The sequence below is a fragment of the Anopheles maculipalpis genome, chromosome 3RL, assembly GCF_943734695.1.
Source record: "Anopheles maculipalpis chromosome 3RL, idAnoMacuDA_375_x, whole genome shotgun sequence".
Lineage (NCBI taxonomy): Eukaryota > Metazoa > Arthropoda > Insecta > Diptera > Culicidae > Anopheles > Anopheles maculipalpis.
The window spans coordinates 68,005,764-68,030,352 of record NC_064872.1 but is presented as its reverse complement, the minus strand read 5'-3'; the positions used below and the strand labels follow the sequence as shown (position 1 = coordinate 68,030,352).

Sequence of the window (24,589 nt, the reverse complement as noted above, 5' to 3'; positions counted from 1 at the left end):
GCTTCCGTCGAGTTTGTTTAGCCTAGTTTTGCTTGCCGCGTCTTCCCAGATAGAGAATGTATTCTAGTTGTTTATTGGTTAGATGCTGCTTAGTGTACAGTTTTCTTTAACCCTCTATTTATCTTCCTCTTCACAGCAAAGTGTCATCGTATAAGTGAATGTCAAGTGAAGCGCTCCTCTCCGTGTACTAAAAACAAGCGATAGTACACAAAACCTGTACTAATTGTGTATAGGAAATACGAACGAAAGTGAAAGTAGTAAGCGATTGTCGGTGGGTGGAATTTTACACAACGAATCCAACAGCAAGTTCACCGTCCGTTTAAGAATTGAGTGATTTTTTAAAAAGAAATATACGAAAATCAAATCGTTCTGCTTGTGTGCGTTCTGTACTAAAACAGTCCTGTCACTTCTGTGCGATAGTGTTGCTGTGCTGCTTCTGCTGCTGATCGATTGTTTGCCTGCGGTCTGACAAATCGATACGACGCGATAAGCAATAGATTGGAGCTGTGTTCAGTGTTCCATTGTGCGAGTGTGCTGTGCCTGTGAGTGTACGCGACAGTAAGAGCGAGCAAACAAAAGAAGAAGCAAAGCAAAGCCTGGCTTTGGCAGAGGTTTGGTGGTGAACCACAACGACGGTTTGGTGGAATTGATGCTTCCCGAGACATCTGCTCGGGAGACCTCCACTCTAGTGCGTTTGCTTCTCTAATTGAACCAATCAGTATCATCTGTGTGTGTGTGTGTGTGTGTTTGTTGTGTAGCTTTGTGTTATACGCGGCCAAAAAGTGATTGCAATAAATGTACTCCATGGTGGAATACTACGGCGACATGGGACAAATCGGGCAGGACGTAAGTATACAACGATTTGTTGGAAACTCTTTAAGCTTAGTGTACTTTCGAACGTGCTCGGTCTGTTACTACTCCGCTCTACTACTTCTTATGGCGAAGACCCACGTATCTGTGTACATGAATGCTCAACTTATCTTACTTGCTCCACATAGTGCGGCCCCCACAATCATGCACGACCGACCGTACTTCGACCTTCTTCGGCTCGAACAGTGCGTGTCTTGGTCCGCTTGTTGCTAACCGCTACTGCAACCATTGCTAGACCATCCGTAAGAACTTTGGTAAAGCCTGCCCAAGGTTTGCGCGATAAGGAAAACGCTTCCCGCTGTGCGTGATGAGTCGCGGGGCCAGCGGAACGTTGCACTTGAAGCCTGATGGCGTGGCGGCAGGCACAAGACACCGACCCCGGGTTAGAAAGCGTGCTACAAATTTCCGTGTTCCCAAACAAAGCCCGGACACTCGAGGACGGAGTACACAGACCATCTCTTATCCTGCACTCTTGTGCACACGCGTGTCGTAACCATTGGGCTGTCAATCTCTGCACTCGATCGCGGGGTACCGCATGTTCAGCATTCCTTCCTGTCCCGTTTGGTTTGTGATAAGTGTTAGTGGAGGCTTTATCACCTTTTGCGCTCGATTTCGTGATATCGATTCTCGGTCGAATGTCTGGGGAGTCGTGTAGGTGTTTCTTCTTTTTTTTTTTGTCCCGCCTCTCCATCGAGACAGAGAGGTCGTAGGGTCGTTATCTAGTGTGTGGTGTACCCGGTGTGCCCGGTGTGTGACGTAGAGCCCTAAATTGTCAACCCTCCGTTACTGTTCGATAACGGTGCAGACATACAAACAAACTAAAATGCTGAAGAAAATGTCGAAAGGATACTTTCGACAATCAAGGCAGCATATGCGTCACAGCTCAGGACGTCTTGTCTACCTTGTTGTTTGGTCGAACATTTGACAAACGTTGAAGCACCAGCGGACGTACCCACGCTAAAAGGTTAACGATTCCCCGCGCGCTACCATAAACCTCCTGAAATTCTGTCCTGTCCTTCATTTACGAGACTATTTTGCATGATGTGTGTCCTCAAAACAAAAAACACTGGCGGTGAAACACCAGAAAGAAGAAAAAAAACTCAAAACAATGGAAGGATTACTTATGTGTTTGTTTGACAACTGCAGCTGATGCGCTGCTCGTCACACGGTCTATGCCGCGTGGTGTTTCACTCCACCCCTTTGGGGGTCGATGTCTTGTTAATCCTTCGCTCTAATTGAAGAACCAATAGACCCCAGTCCCGACCGGCCTTTTACGTTCTGATCGGTGGTAGTAGTGGCAGTAGTGGTGGTGATGTTTGAAGGGGAACAAAGCTGGTTAAGCAATTGCTGCTGCCCCACGAGAGCACGCTCGGTACAGGGTAGCCAATAAAAGTTAAGCGTCCCTTCGTTTGGCTTCATCTCTGTCTGTGGCGGTTCCCACCCGGACCACAAAACCGTGACGATGTTGACGATGGAAGTAAATCCCGAGCATGGACCGTACAACATCTGGCCATCCTAGGATGGAGGGCGGCGGTGCCGGTAAATTAAAGCAATTACCGTCAACGTGGCAGCGGCGCGGGGGACACGATAAATGTGTTTATCACACAAAACGGGCAACACTGGCAACAGTAGGCACCGCGCACCGATGTTTGTTGTCAACGGGCATACGCTGGAAGGCGGCAAGCTCGGCAGGCAAATTGTGCACAAGTGGTCATTTATCTTGGCATTGGAGTTTGGCAACTTGCTTTTTTTTACTGCCATTACTGATCAGCTGCTTTAAAGAAGAAGTGGTGGAGCGACAGCGGCGCCTGTCTTCACACGGCGGAACTGGGATTCAAAGTGATGGGAATTCCGGAGTGGACTAATGAATCCACTCCAACTCCTATGTATAAAAACCGGAATATACTCCGGGAAAAAAATCTTGATTTTCGGATCTTGACTCCGGAGTTATTCTGAGTTTACTCCGGAGTAATCCAAAGCTTGGTCCGGTGTCTCCGACTCCGGAAAAAATGAGGATTTACCCTTCACTACTGGCTATCCAACTACGGTGGTATCGATAAGTGTAGTAAGTCTTAAAGCCAACAACAAGAAGAAAAATATTGCGTCCAATGGAATTTATTGTTGAGCTGAATAATATTATACTCTAGAATGTGAATCATTTGCTAGGTGCACGCATGAGTCGTATTCTAAAATTCAAACCCTCTTATACCACACACACACACATTCCGCAAGTCACGCATCCCCTTATCAGCTGGAAGCAAAGCAGATCGCTCCAACGTCTCCCTCCTATGGCAGCAGCTAGCCACGTTATCATCGGCGCTGTCGATTGCACATTTTTGTCGGATTCGCACATTGCGAATGTAGGTGAAAAAGTACTTGAACGATTAGCCCGCCCCGTCTCGAGTGGTCTCGGGCGGGCGTCTCAAGAGGCTGGCAAACCGGCAGATAAGAGGTAGCAACAATGTCTGGGGTTTGCGCGATCTGGGGCGATGGACTGTGGTGGAAACGGTTTTTAAGCTTCTTTCGCTGATCGATTCGGTGCTGTGCAGTCTCGATGCAACGATGATGTTTTTTTTTATCTATTGCAACCCTTTACACACAGCTCACTTTCTCCTGTCTGGTGCGCTTAGTGACAAGGCAAATGCAGTTGAAAGCGCTTCCTCCCCGTAACGGGAACAATGATGAAAGAAAGAAATAAAAAAAAAACCCTCCTAAGCGAAAATTGATAAGCGTGGCCGCCGTGGGCTCAAGTGGATGTTCTTTTGCCGTTGCTAGGCAGGGTCACGCAAAACGGTCACGAAATTTATTCTCCAAGAACGGAGCAAACAGACCGAACGAACGAGGGCACTAACGTAGCTGGGCGCGAACACGTTTCCGCCAGATCGCCCAATCGGTCGATGTTGCCGGAGCATAACACGAGACCGGCGAAATCGGCTGCCGATGGGCGATCGGCTGACTGGTTGTCAAGTGCGTCGTTCCACCTCTCCAACACTCCAATCCAATCACTACCCCCCCCTCGCGTCTACCATGGGTCCCTCCCCATGCGTGTTAGCGTGTTGCGCTTAGTCACACCCCCCTTCCATCCAGCTGTGCATTGGCCGCGGAATTTAAGCGTCCGCGAGTTGGGGTGGTGGTGGTTTACTTTCCATGCGAATTTTTGTGTGAAATCGATCGTTCGACGTGTTTTTTGAGCACTTTTTGAAAAAAAACAACCAAATAGATCGAACGTTGTGGCGGCGGCAGCAGCCAATGCCATCCAATTTGCACCCCTTGTGAGAAGAGATCGTTGAAGACTGTCGCAAGCGCGGTAATATGGTAGCAATATGGATGTCCCTCACCCCTTGTGCTACGTCTAGCGTTGATGACTAAGTTTATAAGTACGGGAGGTCAATGACTCCGTCGAAAACCTTATCTGGGTGGGTACCGTGTACCAACTACAGCTTACCTTTTTTTCGTGTCGTCAGCATAAATCGTGGAGCATCCCCCCTACGATAAGAAGGTGAAAATCATCAACTCATATCGTATGTCCGAAGGATCCTATTTCATATCTTTATAGGCTTGAACGACGTACCTGTTGATACCCCGTACTGTGTTCCTGGAGTAAGATGATGATAATCATCTATCAGCGTTCCTTTTTACTGTTGGAAAGGTATAAGCTCCAGGGCCCTCGCCAAATTGTCTGTAAAGAAAGATTCACACAGAGATTAGGTTTAAAATTCGAAACTAATCATTTCCAAGGATCTTTCGATATGATCACCAATAAGAATTATATTCAAAATCACTGCTTTTGATGCAGCTTTTGTAGTTCAATTTCCTTTACACGATCAATGCAGATAGAGTGCTCCAAATGAGCCACGTTGCATCGCTTACGAATAAAACCACCATGCATTTGCCGGTCTAAACTGTACCATTACGAAACGAAACTTGTCGTGTGGCAAGTGTTCGATAAAAAAAAATAGTAACGCCGAAGTGCATTGCCCTCTGCACATGTCTACATGGCGGCGGGTGCATGCACTGGCCCCGCACGCAATCACGCTTAACACAGAGAGCGAGAGACGCTAGGCCTCCGGGGGTACCACAGACAAGTCCACAGTACTTGCAGTCGGTACATAACCTATATAACCGCGATACCTATAACCCATACGCGGTGGTACGCATCGTTTAATGGACGAGAAAGAAACACCCCACCACCGATCATCACCCGGGCGCTAGTGATGGTGGGCTTGCGATGCAGTCTTTAAGTAGATGCAGCAACAACTCACACCTTACCGGTGCACCGAACAAGCGCAAACGAAGCACTAACACGGCACGGGGGTACGCACCGGGTAGGAGGTAAAGTTCAACTGGCAACAGCCAGGCCCCCGCGATTGTATGTACATCTTGTGTGCTTCTCGCAGAGGAAGCAAAACAGGACAAGTTAGAGAAGACGACCCCTGTAGACAAGCAAACAACACTCCGGCACAGTCCCCCTTGAGGAGTGGTAACACATGGGAGTGGTACCGGCCGACATTGAGAATCGGCCGAACGTTTCTCTTTGCCGGTTTGCTAGGCCAAAGCAAACAAACTAGCGCACGTCTACAAGAGCCCCGTATACACAGTACCTGTGCAGCAATTGAAGGAGGCTGGAGAGCAGCACTAGACATGGAACCAGAGGGACCCTGACACAATGCTGACACGAAAGGCTGTTGCCAAGCGCACATATAATGGTACCCCAAGCAGTTGTGGACACACAGAACAATCGCTTGCTTTAGGATGATGGTGGCTTTTTGCATGTCTGTAGAGAATACTGGAGAATTACTACAGGAAGAGAGGTTTTCTGAAGGGAAAATGAATGTTCTTTACACTCTCAAGGCACGTACTTTATCATGTTGCCCTCCACTTTTTCTAGTATAGGAAAGGGTCTAATTACACAAAATACTTTATTAATGCTATCCTTGATTAACTGAACCGATCTAGGGTCTCAGTCACCAAAACAGCGGTAAAAATGTTTCCGCCTTAGCGCTCATTAGAATATATCGCTGCTGATCTTCATCTGAGCTGTCGAACGTTGCCGACGGAACCGACCGACCTACGGCAACTTTTGCTATAACCGTAGAGATGCTCCGTCTCTCTCACCCCTTCTTATCTAACATCCAAACTAGAGTAGTGACTAGAGGAACCCCGCAAACTGTAGGCGGAAGAGTGGTTAATGCCGAACGATAATTACTTAATTGATGCTGACCTAGTGCGAGTGGTGCTCGCTAAAGCGTTAACGCGGACTGTCGCTGTTGCCTGTTTTTTTGTAGAATATTTTTTTGCAATGGTTTTTGATGTCAGTTTCGTGATTCGAAAAAAAAAACGGAAAACCAAACACCCTTGCCTGAAGGAGCGCATGATGATGTAGTGTAAGGGCAAACGGACAGTCCTCTGATTGTGTGTGGAGTTGTTTGTTTTGTTGATTCACGCAACCAACTCCGACCGAACGCACACCTGAGCGAACCGGTGAGAACGACACTGCGCCGTCTCTTTACTTATCAAGATCACTAAAACAAGGAGTGGCCACACTTGGGTCAAAGAGGACGTGAAAGAGACCGAGGGAAGAGGTTTACCGGGCACCGTGATGCTAAGAATAGAACCTGTTCCGTCGAGATCATTCCTTTTTTTCGAAATCTGCTTGATCCGATCACGACACCGTTGATGTCACTGGATCGCTTTGAGCAGCAGCGGGTACAGAGGGTGAGAACCGGTTCTGGATCAGTTTGCCCAAAGACAGCAAAACCTGGTACGGCGATTAGTAGTGTAGGCGTACCCTTCTTGCAGTGTAACGCAAAGCCGTGCGAGCCTAACACCAAGTGTTACCCAGCCATTGATCCGTAACATGGTGTGGAGGTCACCGCGTCTGGAGAACCTCCTCCAGCAAGTTACCGACTGGGTAGCCATACACGTACGGAAGCTTGTACCGTGTTTGGCTGCTAGCCGGCCCATCAGATTATTTCAAGCTCTTCAACAACACTATGACTTTGCTGGATAACTTCAATGGCCCTGGGGCCAGTCTGCGATTGATGGCCCGGCCGGCTTCCTCTGCCACGCTCTCTAGGTTCGCAGTCGTGCGCCTCTGGGCCGGGGCAATTAATATTCTTCGCACAGCAAACAAACATACGACTCCTCGTCGGGTGTCGAAGTGCACATTCATGCGCGAGGAGACACACATACGCACAAGGAGGTGTTGCCTTCTTCCCGCCAGATTGAACGTCAGAACCGGTCCCGAAGGGGGAGGATGTGTGGCGCCTTCCGAGGAAGAGAGACGCACGCTCACTCGCTTCCTCGTCTCTACGGGACGCTCTGTGGATGAACAACAGTTATGGACTCTCAAGGTTACAAATTAATTGGTGTAAATTAAGCTTTATTATCAACGCTGAATTTGAATATCTTTCCTTGTTGTATGTCCTCTCCAACGCTGTCCGAACGTCGTCTATTTTTGGGACTCTCGTACATGGAGCAGTTCATTTCACGATCTGTACGATCGTGTGTTTCCTTAATGTGTTAAAAAGCAGTTAAGGTGTGTGCTGCTTCTGCCAATATCGCTAATGCTCCGGGGCCGTTTTCTGGAGCACAAAGTCAAGCGCTTCCAGTTCCGCCAACACACAGCGTGTCAATTACGTTAGCGTACTCCCAGTTATAACCTAGTGGTTAGATTCTGGTTTGGTTTTCTAAACGATCACGTTGCTGATCAGAGCGGTTAATCATCACGAAACCCCACTCTTTGACTAATGGAGTTTAGTACAGCTTTTTAGTAGAACAATTTACTAATGGGAATAGATTAAAGACTTGCCATCTCTTGTTCATCCTTTTCGTCGCTAAAGGCACCGATATCACATTTCATTACGTATCAACGTTAATTACTACAGCGGTTCCTGCGCTAACGATGAAAACCGCAGATAATTGCCGATTAAACACTCTTCGTCAATGATTTGTTTGTACTAAATATTTACACCCCGCGAGAGAAAATTGTGTACAGAACCAGAAGAAACAAAAACCAAAGCCAAACTCCCTCGGTGACGTCGGTCCTTTTGCTCAAGGCGCTATAATTCTTTTGCCTCTTGCGTCTTTCATCCCGAATCAGAAACCCGCTGTCACAAAATGACCAATTTGCTAAAATAGAACTCAACTCAACTCATCCCTCGCCGCTCCTCTGCTTCAAAAACAGCACATCCAACCGGGCGTTTTTTCCCCCAGCCGGGCGATCATGACACCGTTTTGCTATTTTCTTTATCTAGGACTCGCGAAATTTATGCCATCCCGCGTAATCCATATCGTCGTGAAATATAGTACCGGGTCCTGCCAACCCCAGCAAAACCCCCACACTTCACCATACCCTTTGATGTTGGGGGAAGTTGTGTGCGTTGGCTACTGAAACGCGGAGCTAAACAAAATTCCGCACAACACAAAAATTCTCCGCGTACGGCGACGTAAACGCGAATGGTTTGTATGCGTTCCTGTTTTCCTATTCTTGGGCCGTCTTGTTTTTTTCGTTATGACCCACCACAACCCGCCACAGTTGACCATGGAGGGTTTGATTTATTGCAGCTGGTCCGCTCCCGTTGCTGCCGTTTTGTGCTTTCTTTGGGAGCGTTTTGTTTTTTTTTTTGTCCTGTGCGTTTGTCGCCACCACAATTTGTCGATTGGACGCGAAAAGTGGACAGTAAGTTGGCGCAAGATGTTTTGTGTGTCTTTTGTCCGTCCAACTTTTGCAGGAAGCGATCGTGCAGTATTGGAGCATCGGAATCACCCCCCCCCCCTCCCCTCCTCCCCACGGAATGTTTTGGCAAACAATAAAAACGTTTGTTTGTGGAGGAGCGAAAAAGTTGCGTCTTTTGCGTCCAAAGACGGTACACGGGCCTGGTTGATGCGGTGAGGTTAGGGTGTTTTGCTTTGGCATTGATTGCATTGAAAGCTGGCTGCGAAACTACTCCAAGGCGAGCACTTCTCGTACGGTCGGAGCACGCTGCTTGGGTGCGGCCGTTGGACAGTTGTACTAAAAATAGTTGGCCGGCGCAAAAGCCAAGATCGCCAAAGGCCATCACATCATATTGAGCGAGGGAAATCTATCTTAACACACTCTCCTACTGGTGGCAATGTAAACATTTTCCAACAACGATTAGGCCAAAGTTTGTATGTGAAGTGGTTTGGGGTAGTAGGATGAAGAAACTAATCGCTCAAAGAATGGATTGAAAGAATAAAAAAGGCAGTCTAAAACAGATAAAGATGTAGAAGTGAATAATACAATTTATAAAATGAAAAAAGTGGAAAATTTAGAAAAAATGAATAAATACAAGTTAATTACACAAAAACAAGACAAAACAATCAATTACATAAATAATTTAATGAAAATTGAACGAAACAAAACACCACCGATCTGAACTTAACCGCAACAAAAGCAAGAAAACTGAAAATAAGACTCGATCTTTTCTTCTATGTAGAGAGTTCCGGACCCATCAGGTACCTTGCGACGCTCAAACACGCCAAGAGCGTTTGCATCCTCCGCCAATAGGTCCAAAGAACCTACTAGTTCCGTTCCGTTCCGAATACAGCATGGAACTTTCCAATCACTATTCTCTTCGTTTGTTGATCAGCAAGCCGCGTTTCAAAAGCAAGCAAGCTGCCGAATCGGTATGATTGTTCGCAATGCTGACTTTGGCTACCAACCAATATACTACTGCTGCTGACTCTCCACTCGATCAGAGGGTTTTCGGTGGATGGTTGGAGAGGGTGTGTGTGTGTGTGGATGTTTGTTACTCTGGTGTTTATTTTCATTTATGTTTTGGTGTGATGCTACTATATTGCTTTCTGCCCAACACAACAGCACGCCGCGTATCATTCTCGCGTGTAAACATAGAACCGCATGTCGCGAGCACGCTGGTTCAACGAACCCATTTGGGAGGGAGAGTTTTTTTTTTGCCTAGGCCTAGGTTCATATCACTAAGCGCACAATTTTTACCACCATAGGGTGAAGAAGAGGGAAGGGGAAGATAAGTAAACCGATCGCTTTTGCCCTGCCTATACGCTACGCCGTGGCCCCACAGTAGTAGTAGACGGTTTGGCGCACTGCAATCCGCGCATTGGCGCAACGGCCGAATATTATTGGTAAACAGCGCAGCCGAAACACACCACATGCCGTTGTAGATTTGTGTGCGTTTTAGTGAGTAGGGGGAATGTGGGGGATAAGCTGTTTTTATGTTTGTTTTTTGTATTTTTTGGTGGGGGGGAGGGATTGTTATTTTTTCGCCATTTTCCCACTGTTGTGGCCAATTGAAGAAAACGAACATTAAATGCAGTGTACGCACGCCATCTTCTGCTGCTGTAGTTGTATTTAAGCTGTGATCAAAACAGTGCTCTCGTTACGAATTCAATTGCAACATGCACGACAAACAAATCATCAACCTCAACCGAAAACATCAACAACGGTCCATTCACCCATCCTGGTGAATGGTCTTGTGGGGTGTGAGGTGAGAGCAAAACGGAAAGGAACTCCAAAAAAATGGGAACTTTTTGGGTTTTCTTCTGTCGTGGTAAAAATAGTTCACTCGAAATACTTGTTTACAGTACATCACCCTTCGCTGTCGGGCTGGTGTGCTCGCGTGAACGGAAGAGGTGTCTTTTCTTCCCCCCCCCCCCCCCCCCCATTTCAGTACGATCTTATTTAATTTGTGCAACCCCAAGGAGAACTCCACAAAAGGGTGGCGCAGGCACCCTTTAATCGAAACAAATCATATAAATGCGCACCCAGACACGCACCTAAATGGAAAACAGCAACGACGGCAAAAGGAAAACATCCATCAACGGGGAATTGTTGCGAGAAATATTCAACAACAGCAACAGCAGCAGCATCCCCAAATTTTCAACAATCACGAAAGTCCATCCAAAACAAGCAACAAAAAAAAAAGACGAGAAATCCACACTAAAGGCCAAAAGGCCGCGTTTTTGGATGAAAATACAACCCGTTGAAGGATAAAAAGCGAAAGGAACTTGCCGGCACGGCAAACGTGTGCGACCCGCGCCGTTCAGTGATCGCGTGCGTACATTTGGGAGGTTTTTTGTGGGCATTTCCCCCCTCCCCCCTCTTCCCCCCTCATTTCCTTTACCTTCAGTATGTTGTGGTGTCCAATTTTAAATAGTTGTTTACCAGCTCTCGGTTGCAAGTTGTTGCTTTCGGTGTATAAATAAATACTAAATATAGCAGGGCGCAATGTTTTCCGCCCATTCTAAAGCCATGCCACCACACCGGGCCGTATGTGCAATGATGTGTGTGTGTGTTTTTTTTTTTTTTTTGGGTGATGTGTGGTGTACCAATCGATCCTTTTTGCGTATCTGTGGATCACCCCTACTCTTCCTTTCCCTACCAAAAAGAGATATGTGCTGATGATATCGAGACACTGCATTAATGGAGCATATATGGGTTGAAAACGTGATTTTGTTTCTCCCGCTTTAAGCGTGCGGGGGAGCACACAAAAATCAAGTGTAAACAACAACTACACACTGAGATAAGGGATTCTTTCCATTGTAGTGAAAGAATCTTGCCCCAGGACAACCAGCCCACCAGGACTTGTTTGTGACAGGTTTGGTAGCGTGACAATGCTATTTTAAATTACGCATCCATCTTGGGAAGAAACTGGCAAGACCTCAAAAATCAACTTGATCGGTTCATTTATTTGTTATTTTAAAACTGGGACCGGATTCAACCATTTCTATTCGGAGCTGTATGCTGTACACTGGAACACACGCAATATGGGACAATTTTATTTAATTGGCAATTTTATTATGGTTTTTTTGTTTTAAATATTATTCGTAAAGGAAAAACGCAATTATTACGTTTCAAGCTAGCAACAAGATGAAGGACAAGTTTCTAAGTTTCGAAATACAAATACCGTTTTTTTATTCAAATCAAGAATAATGATCGGTGCGGCAGGATTAAGTACTTATTAGTGATGGGGCAAAATGCCCAAGAACCTGAGCCGGTTCCGCACTCACGTAAATAAAGTAAAATTTTCTTCCTTCAATGGCCCAGTAGGTCAACAATAGTCGACTAAGTAAGGAGGGCAATGCTCATTATGTCGTTGGTTAATTCAAAAACGGTTGCGGTGGGTTCGCAACCCTGAGGACAGAGTGATCGGGTTGAAATCGGAACCGTTCGGACGGAGCCGGCTCCGGAACCATGGGTACACTGCGTAGCGCTCATCTCTAGTGCAGAAATCTATGGTTTTTATTGTATTACTTGGGCTGAGTTTTATCGTTTCTATGCAGAACAATTATATCTGGAATATCTATAGACCCGCGGGATCTGAAAATACGGCGTCGAGCCGTCTTACTTAAATATATAAAAATCTGTATAGCCGCAGACTTTCGTAATTTGCGCAGTATTATTGTGCGATAACTTGCCGACTATTCTTAAGGAATAGTTCCCAAACATCAGGACTTTGTTTAGCTGTACTGATATAGCTCAACGCACGGTGAACAACCCTTATTAGATTGAAAATTTATATTTCTTTAAGTTCACATAAATTCAAAAATTAAATATCAGTTTTCTAAACTAATTTTCGTCATTTTAACAGTTTGCGAATGATGAACACATCAATAAAAACATTATTTTACAACAAAACAATATTCTTTGCGTACAACTTTCACTGTACGCTGCTGTGCAAATTATCAGGAACATCATCCCCCAAGCAGCCCATTATACTCGCATCAGTGAGTGAATAAACAACGATCCCGAAGGTAGTCCAGCCAGACCTACCAGCGACTTAAATTGTCCTCGATCGCGTCATATACAAACAATCCCGCTGCCCCGTGTGGCACCAAATCGACAGCGGTTCGTCACCCATCCTCCACATTTACTTATCGCAAGACGATTCGTTTTCCCTCGCCAGTCGCCACCTTACTGTCATGCCGCTGGTCGGCGACACGCACTATCGCACCGACTCCCATTATAAACCGGATCGAATGGCTCGCCGCAAAAACACACAGTGTCCTGCAAACGCTTCTGGATGGGGAGACCCGATGGAGGATGACCTACCCTAGAGAAGAAAGGCGACAGCAGGCGACAACGGTTTCAAACGGAGGCTGTGAGGAGTTTGAATGTTGCAAACTTGAGCCAAGATTACATCATCCCGCATTTTATTGCGGTTGTGTGTGTGTGTGTGTGTCTGTATTCATGTATTTCTTTTTCCTTCTACTTCACTTGTAAAATTTATGTCCTTTCGGACCATGCCTTCATCTTTCTGTTGCGAGGCTGGGAATTGGTGCTGCACACGGTGCTTATGATGATGATTGCAAAGCGGTATTAACGATGCGTTATTCAGAGCGATTCAAAGCCGAGGTCGTCATGCCTCAGTTGCCCGTTTGCGAAAACCCACAATACCGATAGTCCAGCAAGAAAAAGGAAGCAATCAAACTGACCTATTCTTGTGCCCGCAATCACTTTGCTACTTTGCTACAACATTGTATCGCACCGTGCTCGAAGTACAATTGCAAAACCGGCACGGACGCCTTCCTTCGTCTCGTACAAAGTATGTTGCAGCGTGGCACGGAACTACGGATGTTGTGTATCAACAAAATTAGAAAATGTATCCATCGTTCGCATGCTTTATGGGCCGATGTTGCTTCTTGAGATTGTGGATGTGCGCCCTTCGGGTTGAAAATTGAGCACAGGATGGCAGCTTTATTGTTAAGCAGATTACTGTCAAATGGATCCACAAAAAAACCGCGCCCCATATTTCGATTCAATCGAACAGGTTTACTTTATATTCTAATCATTACCGCATTCGCCATAATGCGGCCCCTTCTTCTCTCGTACCCCTGAACAGGGGCGATGGGCTGTTAGAGATTCACGGGTTTCTACACCGTAGAATACCAAAACTCCACAACCTCTATGTGCGAACCGCAAACCGCACGCGACCACCGACCGTGAAGAAGACAACCTAACCTTCAGCATAATTTGTCCATTGAGCCGTCGAGGAATGGTGGTGCGTGGTCTAATAATAACAACAGTTCTGGCGGCGGTGAGTGATGGTGCAGAGGTGCTTTAAAAACCCGAAACCTTACCCACATCAAATAACACCCCCGACAACGGGGATGGGTTACATTTCTGTGGCTGCGACACTACCGGGAGATGACGCTTTCCAGCACACACGCCGTAGCACACTACCCTACGGTAGCTTGAGTGGAGGGTATCTGCGCCTCGGCAATAACTACGGGTAATAGGAGCACAGCGCGGGTTCTGAAAACCTTGAGCTTGCACCGAACACGACCGCACTGCCGATACGGAAAAGGGAAGTATCGGTTCGCGCACATTGTGCACATTGTTGCTGCGGTTAGGAGAATTCCGAGTGCCGGTTGAGTACGCGATTTGCATAAACGTGTTGCTGCGCGATAGGGATCCTTCTATTTTCCATAGGGAGGGGAGTGGATTGTTGTATTGTGTTGTGTGCGTTGTATTTTTTTATTTATTTATTCTGTTTTCCATCAGCGATGGATCAGGTATACTAATGTTGGATTTTTTTATATTCTGTTTAGTTTTCGATCCGTGATTTGCAGGTTCCTCCGTGCGGAAGAGGAGGCATGTAATTATGTTTGTTAGTTGATGGTTTCAAATCTGCATAAAACTATGCTCCAACAGTATACTTCTCTCGCGGTCAAGAGGAAGATTATCTAGAGCTAACAATTGCCCAGCCAACGACCAGAGATCAGGTGGAGATCGTATCATGCTGATCTACGACCTCCAGCAGTTGATGATCGCTACCTGCCTTTTCAGAATCAGTTATTCCCAACTTGCCATCTCTAGGTTTAAAGTCCCTTTGGAGCTCCATAAGAGCACTCTCCAACGCTGTCTAGTCTAGTAGGTGACACGGTCTTCAAACAGAAACAAAAACACTCTTCGGCGAAGGATCTCTCGAACGATCGCGCCTATTTCTAACGCACCAAATCTCCATACGAATCGTGTCCCGCACCGTTTGCAAGCTTTGTTTACCACTGTCTTTTCGTGTTTTAATTTATGCTAATCGATGCAATAAATCGCCGACATCTCTGAAGTGGCCCCGTCCTCCGGGGGGACCGCTTTTATTTAGCTCTGGTGACAAAACATCCAAATACTTTACACGCACGTGATCACCCGTCGATGGTGCAGATTTGCATCTGAGAGAGAATACTTATACGTGCAGTGGACAGGGAGACACGGATACCCTAAAATGGAGTCCTCGCGCGAAGAATCAATAGCTGTAACGTGACGGGTGTTTGACGTGACCCAGAGGGACCAGAACGCACGCCACAGCAGCGCGTTACGGACCCTCCAAAAGGGCGCAAAATGCATAAAACATCACACTCATATGGTACTGCCTTCCTTATTCGGGGGCGGAGGGTGGATTTAGCATCTTGGTGCAGCCATTGCCTCCTACGCCTTTCTTGTTGACACACGCAACAAGCACGCGCGCCCCGGAGGCGGGCAGCGGCGGCACATTGTTGGGTAGCTCCTTCTCTAGCGCATCTATGGAAAGTTAAACCTTTACCGGGTACACATATTTGGTACTGCCATCGCCGAGTACGTGCCCCTTCTGGAGGTATTTCAAATAAAGTGATTTATGATTGATTGTTTTTTATTGCCAATGCTACAAACCCCCTGCCTGGATCACCTTCTTCTTGCCAGGCGCTCGTATCGAGGCCTCGATCGAGTGTCACGAAATGCAGCACCCGTACAACATACTGCTGCTGAGAGGTTGTTGGTGTTATGTGGAGCTATATTTTGTAATTGAACTTTACGACCGCGTTGAATACAAAGTACGCCACTGTACGCGCGAGCAAATGGCTAGAGATTGACTGTAATCGCCGTTTGGTCGCTCGGTAACGGCTCGCTTTTTTTGAGTTTGAGAGTGCTTTCAAGTATGGTGCCGACTTGTACGCGATCTATTCGAGCGATGATCTGAATTTATTCTTAGAGCGTGCGCTTATATAATGTGCCCAGCAAACGAGTTTCCATTCGCAGGACACTTAACTGTATAATTTGCGTACAAACTAATGAATCCCGTACGAGGCGCGATAAACATAGTTTTAATTAAGATGACAGAATACCACTTATTCGAACAGTGAATGATATCCATTTATGGCGGCGATAGAACGCTGCCGCTTCAAATCTCTGGAACGTATCCCCATCAGCCAACAGTGGATGATATCATCCGTCTCAAGATTCGCTTCAAGAATCCGTCCCGGGCAGGGGTCCCATGCACAGAAGAAGAAGAAGAAGAAAAAACAGTTCCTCTTCCAGGGTTTACGATAGATTGGTATATGTTTTACTTCTCTATTCGTTATTAGAGAGACGTCGAGAAAAAAATAAAACACAAGCTGATCTTCCTCGTCTTCCGCAAGTTCGCACACCAAGTTCAAAGCCGGGTTGGTGGCGTCTTCATTTTCTGGTGTAATTTATCACTTTGTTTTGATTCTCCAATGCGGCCCATTAGCGCACGGCCTTAGATGTGGTAGGAACGGAACAACTGCTACTGCTGGTGGGCGGACATCGGCATCGGCTTGCCATTTCGACACACTGCGTCAAAGCGTTTTCTGTCAAGGGATCGCATTCTGGATGACCCCGCGTTCAAGTCTCACCATTAGTCCCTCCAAAACCTCAGGAAAAAGTCAGCTGATGTTTACTTTTCATCATTGTTGCTCTTATGTCAGACATCTAGTAGTACAAATCGATCGGTGTCACCGGCGCCAGATAGTGTTACGATCACACTTTGTGGCAAAATTGTTTAGTCGGGTAAACTAAACGGACGCTTACGACGAATACAAACTCCTTGGGAAAGGTTACCTTTTTTTTTTTTTTTTTTTTTGATTGGGAAACGCTTCCGCTACATATTTTGGCATCATGGGTGCGGCAAGTAAAGGGGAGATATGAAATCTAAATTAACTTCATCCACGCCGGTGGCAAACGATGAGGAACGCGCGTCACGGATAGCTTACTTCGTGAAATATTTCAACTTTCCACTTCAAATTTGAGATTGAAGCGAAAACTGTTTTCTTGTCGCTTTTGGGGATCGGAAAAGGTTTTTTTTGGAGTGTGGTAGCATTCTTCACACACTTAAGGAGGCCGCCCAGCGAGACACAGGCTACACACGCAGGCTAGAGAAGACAAAAACACGACCGATCTTCCACGGTGCAAAAAAAAACGCTTAACAACACTCGGAGAATGTAGGAACCAGAAGGTCAAACACACGCACCGGCACGCACGCGGGTGCGTCGCAGATGCCCCGAGTTGATTCTGTCAACAGATTTTTCAATACGGTCATCCTCTGCCTTGAGAACCACCATCGATACCACACTACAACTCTGGCCCGAATACGATGGTCAGCGGGTGCCGAGCGTTGTAAACATCTCATCAACTCGGCACGATCCTATGCGACCGGGAGGAAGACATTGTTGAACGCAGCAAATAGCTGGAGGGTGGCCGAGCTGGGAGAGACCGAGTGTGTGTGCGTGTTGAAATATCTCCGTACCCCGGCAGAATGTGTAAGGATTAAGTGCGGCTGGCTGAAGGACACGATCGTACTCTGTTGACAGAACCGCGCGAAGAGGTGCGCTTTGGTGTGAAATTAAACCCTTATTACCATCAACAACACGTTGGATGTACAGGGGACCACAAATCTTGGCGCTTAACCTGTCGGCAGCTGTCATCTAGAACATTTTGATTAGTTCCTGATTGGTTTTGTGTTCGTATTTGATGGATTAATTTCTAAAATCAACCACTCCAGGGTAGTAGCACAGCACTCACAGACGCTTGTCGCGTTGTGGGACAATCATTTGTCAAACTCAAAAACCAGTTCTCTGCAAGGTCATACGCTCGATGCAGTTCCGTGTGGCGCGCTAACGTGTACCAAAGCATGATGAGCACGGTACATCCATTGGTATGACCCGAGCCAATAGCTATTGCCGATTATCGGTACCATATGCGTTCCATTGGCATACGGCTGCTTTTAACTATCAGTCTTGGTGCTGGCATACCGTGCTCAAAGAAGATGATGTTGACCATGAAGATGCTTTTCCTAAGTGTATGGTAACCGTTATGTCGACGAGATTGTTCCGCTTTGGTAACGTTTTCCATTAAACTGTCAACACGCACGTTTGAAAATGGCGCCACGATGCGGTGATGTTGACCATACTTTCTTGACTTAAGGATACCGTGGTATCAGTTGATGGAGGTCAAATATGTTCTTGGGTCACCAATGGCGAAGAGGTACATACCGACTAACTCGTATATGGAGGAACAGACGATCAAAACAATTACAATCTAAAATTAGTCCTCATAGTGACTTAACAATCTACAATAAATAATACACACTCGATAACAATGTACGGCGCTATGGGACATTGTGGTCAGTAAGCTTGTCGCCGCGATTTAGTGTGCAAACAAACAGGTACTAGAGATTGTGAGACTAATCAGCACACCACGTTGGTGGTGTGCTCTGATCCCAGCAAAATGTTTGTTCCGTATCTCTTGGTGAAACAACAGCCAGTGGAACTTCTCGTAGACCTTCTGGGGAAGTGCTGAAACAATTCTACGATCGCTGTGACAAGCGTTACGTAAACCAAAAACCCCTCCCATCAGCCTTTAATGCCCATTAATTAGCAAAGTAATCTTGGTAGTTCATAGTTTACACTAAATTGTAACTTATCGAAGCTTAGGAACAGGAGATCAAGAGCCAAACCCCCGAAGGATTCTTCCTCTCACCTCGCTCGAGACTCTGTACGACTATTTTTGCATTTTGTTGTCGCGACCATCACGTCCAATTGTTTTGGGGTCATAAAATTGCAACTGCTCGGTGCAATAAGGAAGTCGTGCATCTGACACCGTAAAGGATGCGAAGCTAGCAGAGGTTCGTGCCAAAATGGTCTTCGCGATCGCGTCCTCTGCTGCTGCGGCTCGTGTCGATCGTAAACCTGATGGTGATTTCCTTCCGCGATGCATAACCGGAAAAGAGCGGCCCGGCTATCTGTACTCCAGATGGAGCACGTTTTGGTCATTTCAGTTGCCGGATGGCGATCGTCATCGTCTTCGTGTTTTTATTTTTTTATTTTATTACTTTTTGTAGCAGCAGTTGTACAACTTTCCCCAGTCGTATGTACTTGGTTGCAACTACAGCGCAATGATAACCTTGATCTTATGAATAGCAGCGTTTAAGTAGCAGTTTATGATACGTTTAGTAATACATTAATAATGTCAGTGATATGCGGCAGTATTTATAGTTTAACAACGCTACCAGAAAATAGAGTTGGTAATAAAATCTGTGCCTGGTATAACAAAACTCTATCAACACCGTTGATCCAGCAGGGGTCCACGTTCGTTTAACAGTGTCATTTTTCTCCAGCTGATGATTGAATTACATCGCTTCATTTCGTGCCAGTTAGGTACCGCGGTTCTGCACGATGATGAATTATCCACAATTTGAACGACCAGACAACGCTGAAAAAAGGCGTAAACACATCTCTTCAAACCGTCTAGCAACAGAGCACGTTGTGTAGCGTGCGGACGCAGCAAACTTGCCGGGAGTGAAATGTAAACAATTTAAAATTGACGACCCGCTGCTCACCTGGTGTCTCGGCCACACTTTCCCTGCCCAACGTACAGGCGACACACATACGATCCATCATCATTGTGCGTCCTCTATCTCCCGTTCACCCTCAAACGCCACATGACGATGCCAGTTTGACAGCTCGCGACGATCATATGTTCGCGAGCAGCTGTTTTACGGAGTTGGCAAATAAAAAACCAAATGTACAACGGCTCGCAACAACAACAAAAAAAAACGCAAATGAAACAGCCCAAGCCATACACCGCTTGTGGATGCCAAATAAATATGCAAATTCGTCGATGACATTCGGGGACGGTTAGCACGGTACGTCCAATCGGAAAAGGACCATCCGTAAGTGCGTGAAATCTTACCCCATTGTGTTACATTCGTGTGCAGTGTAATGTGCTGCTAGTAGAATAATGGCAACATTTTGGGGTGTCACCAACATCGCTTGCTGGAGTTTGGAAAGCGTTTTGATCGGCTTTGAAAGGGCTGGGCAATAATAAATATGGCAGAACGAGTGTATGGGGTGAAGTTGTAGCAATAGTAGTTGTAGTAGCAGCAGCAACAACTACACCAGCACACAACAACTGCTGCCCGCGAGACATGCAAACAAATTCATTTCGAGTGAGATAATCATTATCACACGCCGTTGCCTCGTGATGGACGGCGAACCCGGCGAATCGTGATGGTTATGATAATGAAACCTGATAGCACATAACATTGGCAAGGCACTGTACAGACAACCCGGGACATGGGAGAATTGGCGGACGATATCTGCAGACAGTCCGTCGATTGATAGCTCGTCTTTGGAGGGAGAGAGAGATGATCTGCATCTGCAAGAGCAATGCAATGTTGGATTTTGAGTAATAGCGATCGACAGAAAATTGTGAGCTTTAATATGGTTACTTCATGGATTTCTTCTAATAACTATGCCGACATTCCACCCGGAATTCTTGCTCCCAGTGACTGCGACAGTTCGTTCACCAGCAACAGCTTTACGAATGGGAAAGGGCAACTAATTATGATCGAAACCGCCATTAATCATTTTATCGCAGCAAATTTACGATGCTCCAGCACCGATCCAGCTGCTACGATACGGACGGCCCACTTGTATGGGTGTGTGTGTCATACGCGAACTTGCCAACTTTCTGTCACCAGTAGGCAAATGGTCTTCCTTTGCGCTGGCCGCATCAGGTTTCCCATGTCACGGTTGTTTCCCTTGGCATGGCCGTCCCTCTCATTCTTGCTTACCCACCGTTTTTGTTGACAACCCCGTCCGGGATCCGACCGAAGGGTGTGAGAGTTGAGTGGTTCAAGATAAACAAAAATGTTGGACGTGCTACCGAAAAACAACCTCGAAACGGGCCAAAGAATGCGCGATACAGATGTTTGCCATTAGGCTGTGTGCGAAACGAGCGTCTCTGTACCGGGTGCGGCCAGGTTTATGTTCGATAGGACACCCCATGTGAGTAGTACATGCAACGTGTGCTGGTACATGCTGGATACTAATAAGTACTTTCTTCTGCTGCTGATCAGAGCTGATGGCGAAGATCAATATTTTGTAATAGATGTTCTAATCGATTGGATTTGATTTTTTTTCTGGTACGAATTAAAAATTCGCTTGGAAAGAGTTGAAACAACAACCGTGAACAGGAGAGGTTAACGATGAAGTCAGAATACAATCGTACGCGAACAGAATACATCAAACGAGCGAAAGCTTACAATGTAGCTCAACTGTTTGCACCGATCGGAAAACTGGAGTACGCTGATGCAATGGCCGGTGTTTATTCGACTGCTTATCACCGCCTGCGAAGCAGGAAGTCAGCGACCACAGTAGTCTCCCGAACGTTCCCGTTGAACCGGCGACAGTAAACAATACCCTTCGTCATGCTGCATCTGGGCCGTTGAGCGCATCCCACCAACCGCAACCAGATGTAGTGATGAAGCAGACAGATCAGCAGGGAACACATTTTTTTTTCCTCTGCCAGATTGTGTTACTTCTGCGAAAACAACAAGGAAATCTAGCGCTTATCTCACAGCCTCCATACCGAGAGTGGTAACCGAGAGGTTGCCGGGTTAGGGCTTTTTTTTTGGTGCAACGATGGCAGCTAAATCACTTCCATCCACGTTGTCTAGCGAGAAGGGAGAGCCCTGCAAAAATTAATGGTTGGATTGTGTCACGGGCAGACTTGTTTACCGGCATAACAGATGCTGATTCTCGGTTGACTGTGAAAACTGCACCGGTGGACTTAGGATTTACAAGCGAACTGGCAAACATGGCGAACGCCTAAGGGTAGAACACAGTGATGCACGTTTTGTCGACTATCGTGCCGGATGAAGGTCTTATGAAGGTGCAATATTTATCAACTGTATAGATGGCGCGATGTAAAGGGTTCGTTCGAATAATAGGCGGCAAAATATTGTCACTAAAAATGGGTAGTGTGGTCGTTGTCTAAATTGCTTAGTCAAGCACTGTGCCGGCATTTCTCGTGCATTTAGCCGGGCCTCTGCTTACACACTATACCGACCCAAAGCTGCTTGCGTCGTTTACGGGGTTAGTGGCAGTTGTTATTTTTACCATTCGCTTGATCTTCTCAAATCGAATGACGTTAGTCCTTGTAGAGAGCGCGTCCGGGGTATGCTTCACCGGCTGTCGAATAACAGCTGATTGGAGGGTGAAAGCAAAAAAATACATCACCTGTCCTGCAAAACAGCACCCGCGTTTCACCTAACTGAAAAATTTCAACCCTCACACACATGCACAGACATATACACCGGATTATCTTATCGGTGTTCCAGTTGATGCTTTTCCACAATTAGTTTCCTGTGACCGGTCAGAAATTGAGTTCGAATGGAGCGGGAGGGGGGGGGGGGGAGGTAGGTTAAAAAATAGCGCTCAACACAAGGATCGGGAGGTCAAAACTTTGCATGCGAATCATCCCGACGGCGTTATTGACGTCAATCTGGTTTTATCAGGACATTCGGTCACATTGGGTCAACGGCCGCTGTTGGTGATAATTTCTGCGGGAGGACATCTAGAAATTAAAGCATCGCGCTTCACTACACGATTATTGTTTTGTTTCTTACGACAAAACCCGTACCCGATTTATGGGATGGGTGACGACGTACCATGTTACGGTAGTCTGGTTTCGGTTGTTACCATGTTTTTAACTCATTTTTTTGCTTCTCTCCTTTACAGTATGGCTCAAAGAACTCGCCAACAGACAGCTCGAATCTGGACCATGTCACTAAGGTGATAGCCTACCATCCGCGATACCTGGACCATTTTCTAAACACACAGAAATTCATCATGCAATGCGATGGACCACTGCCGTACGAGTATAGGAACTATATAGCTATCATGGTAAGGATGAGGTTTTTGAGTACGATTTACATTACCCCATTAATAAACTGTACTAATTGCACGGTTTTTTTTATCCAATAGGCTGCAGCCCGTCATAAGTGTACGTACCTGGTTAACTTGTATGAGGAAATCTTTCTGGCGAATGGGTATGATCCGAGCTGGTTGAAAGGACTCGAACACATCCCGGCAAAACTGCGTGCCATTTCCGACATAAACAAAATCCTTGCCCATCGCCCGTGGCTACTAAACAAGGAACATATCGAGGTGTGTAGTTGAACAGTTTTGCCATGATCCATCCTTTTTGAAACTAATCGTTGAATATTTTCTCCGACTCTCTAACGCTATTCCGTAGCGGCTAACGAAAGGGCAGAACAGTTGGTCGTTATCCGAGGTAGTGCACGCGATTGTGCTGCTCGCCCACTATCATTCGCTGTCCTCGTTCGTGTTTTCCTGCGGACTCACCCAGGAGCTGGACGGTGCTAGTCACAAAATTGAAAACAACAACGTTCTCACCCAGAAGACTGTCTTCAATCGTTTGAATGATCTGTACAATTCTCAGCATCCAGAAAACCACCCGAATAGTGAAGATGGTACAGTTTACTGTTGCACGTTACTGCTGGTAATAGCGGCGGAAATACTAACCCTACCGTACCGTTACTCTTCTCAGGCAAAATCCGTCCGGAAGTGAGTGTTGACGCGTTGATGCAGCGTATGAAGCACCTATCGGAGAAAAGTGACGAGTGCAGCGAAACGGAGCTTAGCAATCGGTTCAAGCATGTGGAACAACAGGCGGCTGAATTGCCGCCGGTTGTCCGCGAAACTCCAGCTGAAGTTCCGCAGCAGATAGGCCGCTACGTTGACGATCCGTGCTTCACATATCAGGATTTCGCTCGCCGCGGTGCGGAAAACATTCCGCAGACGTTCCGGATACAGGACTACTCCTGGGACGATCATGGATACTCACTAGTAAATAGGTAAGCCGTGCGTTTTTTTTCTCCTGCTTTTGCTTATGGTGGGCGCTAACATTCTTCTGCTGCTTGTTTCTACCTCCAAATTATCCAGATTGTACAATGATGTTGGATTCTATCTGGACGACAAATTCCGGGCAGCCTACAATCTAACGTACTATACGATTGCCGGACGTACGAACGTCGACACGTCCAAGTTCCGCCGTGCCATATGGAACTACATCCAGTGCATCTACGGCATCCGCCACGATGACTACGATTACGGGGAGGTAAACCAGCTGCTCGATCGCTCGCTGAAGATGTTCATCAAGACGGCCTGCTGCTTCCCGGAGCGCATCACCAAGATGGACTACGACAGTGTGCTCGTCGAGCTACAACACAGTGAAAAGGTAGCATCATATTCAGAACATACCTCCTCCAGCAAATGGAACTGCTCTTTCGGACGTACTGATCAATCGTTTCTACCTTCGTTGCAGGTTCACATCAATCTTATGATCTTGGAGGCCCGCAATCAGGCGGAGCTGCTGTATGCCTTACGCGAAGTTATGCGATACATGACATGATTACCACCTGGCGAATGAAGCCCATATATTGGCCAGTTTTGTGAGCTGCCTACACCGAGCACCGAGTGGATGGAGCACGAATGATTTGGGGCGGATTGCTTTGGGGGGGGGGGGGGCAATTTGGAGGGGGAGGGATGACCGAAGCAAAAACGGAAGGAATTGCGTGATAATGTAGCCAGGTAACGGTTTGGAGAACTATGTAGATGGATTTCGTAAAACGTTCAGGGCGAG

At 46.6% G+C, this 24,589-nt stretch overlaps 3 protein-coding genes across 3 annotated transcripts in view; 2 read left to right on the top strand and 1 right to left on the bottom strand.

Annotated features, from left to right (window-relative positions):
- The window catches only part of LOC126563070 (protein lethal(2)essential for life-like), a 566,897-nt gene that overhangs the window by 174,612 nt on the left and 367,696 nt on the right, over window positions 1-24,589 (bottom strand). The gene's annotated exons all lie outside the window — the stretch shown is intronic.
- The window catches only part of LOC126560911 (phosphatidate cytidylyltransferase, photoreceptor-specific), a 170,435-nt gene that overhangs the window by 84,668 nt on the left and 61,178 nt on the right, over window positions 1-24,589 (top strand). The gene's annotated exons all lie outside the window — the stretch shown is intronic.
- On the top strand, window positions 759-24,449 carry LOC126562275 (sestrin homolog). Its single transcript, XM_050218736.1, has 7 exons — window positions 759-846; window positions 22,663-22,827; window positions 22,909-23,091; window positions 23,180-23,417; window positions 23,495-23,801; window positions 23,890-24,184; window positions 24,272-24,449. The coding sequence occupies exons 1-7, from the start codon at window positions 796-798 to the stop codon at window positions 24,356-24,358; spliced, it is 1,326 nt and encodes a 441-aa protein (XP_050074693.1). The 5' UTR covers window positions 759-795; the 3' UTR covers window positions 24,359-24,449.

Excerpts from the sequence above, each read along its gene's own strand:
- LOC126562275 (XM_050218736.1), top strand. The coding sequence starts at position 796 with ATGTACTCCATGGTGGAATACTACGGCGACATGGGACAAATCGGGCAG. Across the intron at positions 22,828-22,908 it reads GGAACTATATAGCTATCATG|GCTGCAGCCCGTCATAAGTG; the intron begins GTAAGGATGAGG and ends TTTATCCAATAG. Across the intron at positions 23,092-23,179 it reads TAAACAAGGAACATATCGAG|CGGCTAACGAAAGGGCAGAA; the intron begins GTGTGTAGTTGA and ends GCTATTCCGTAG.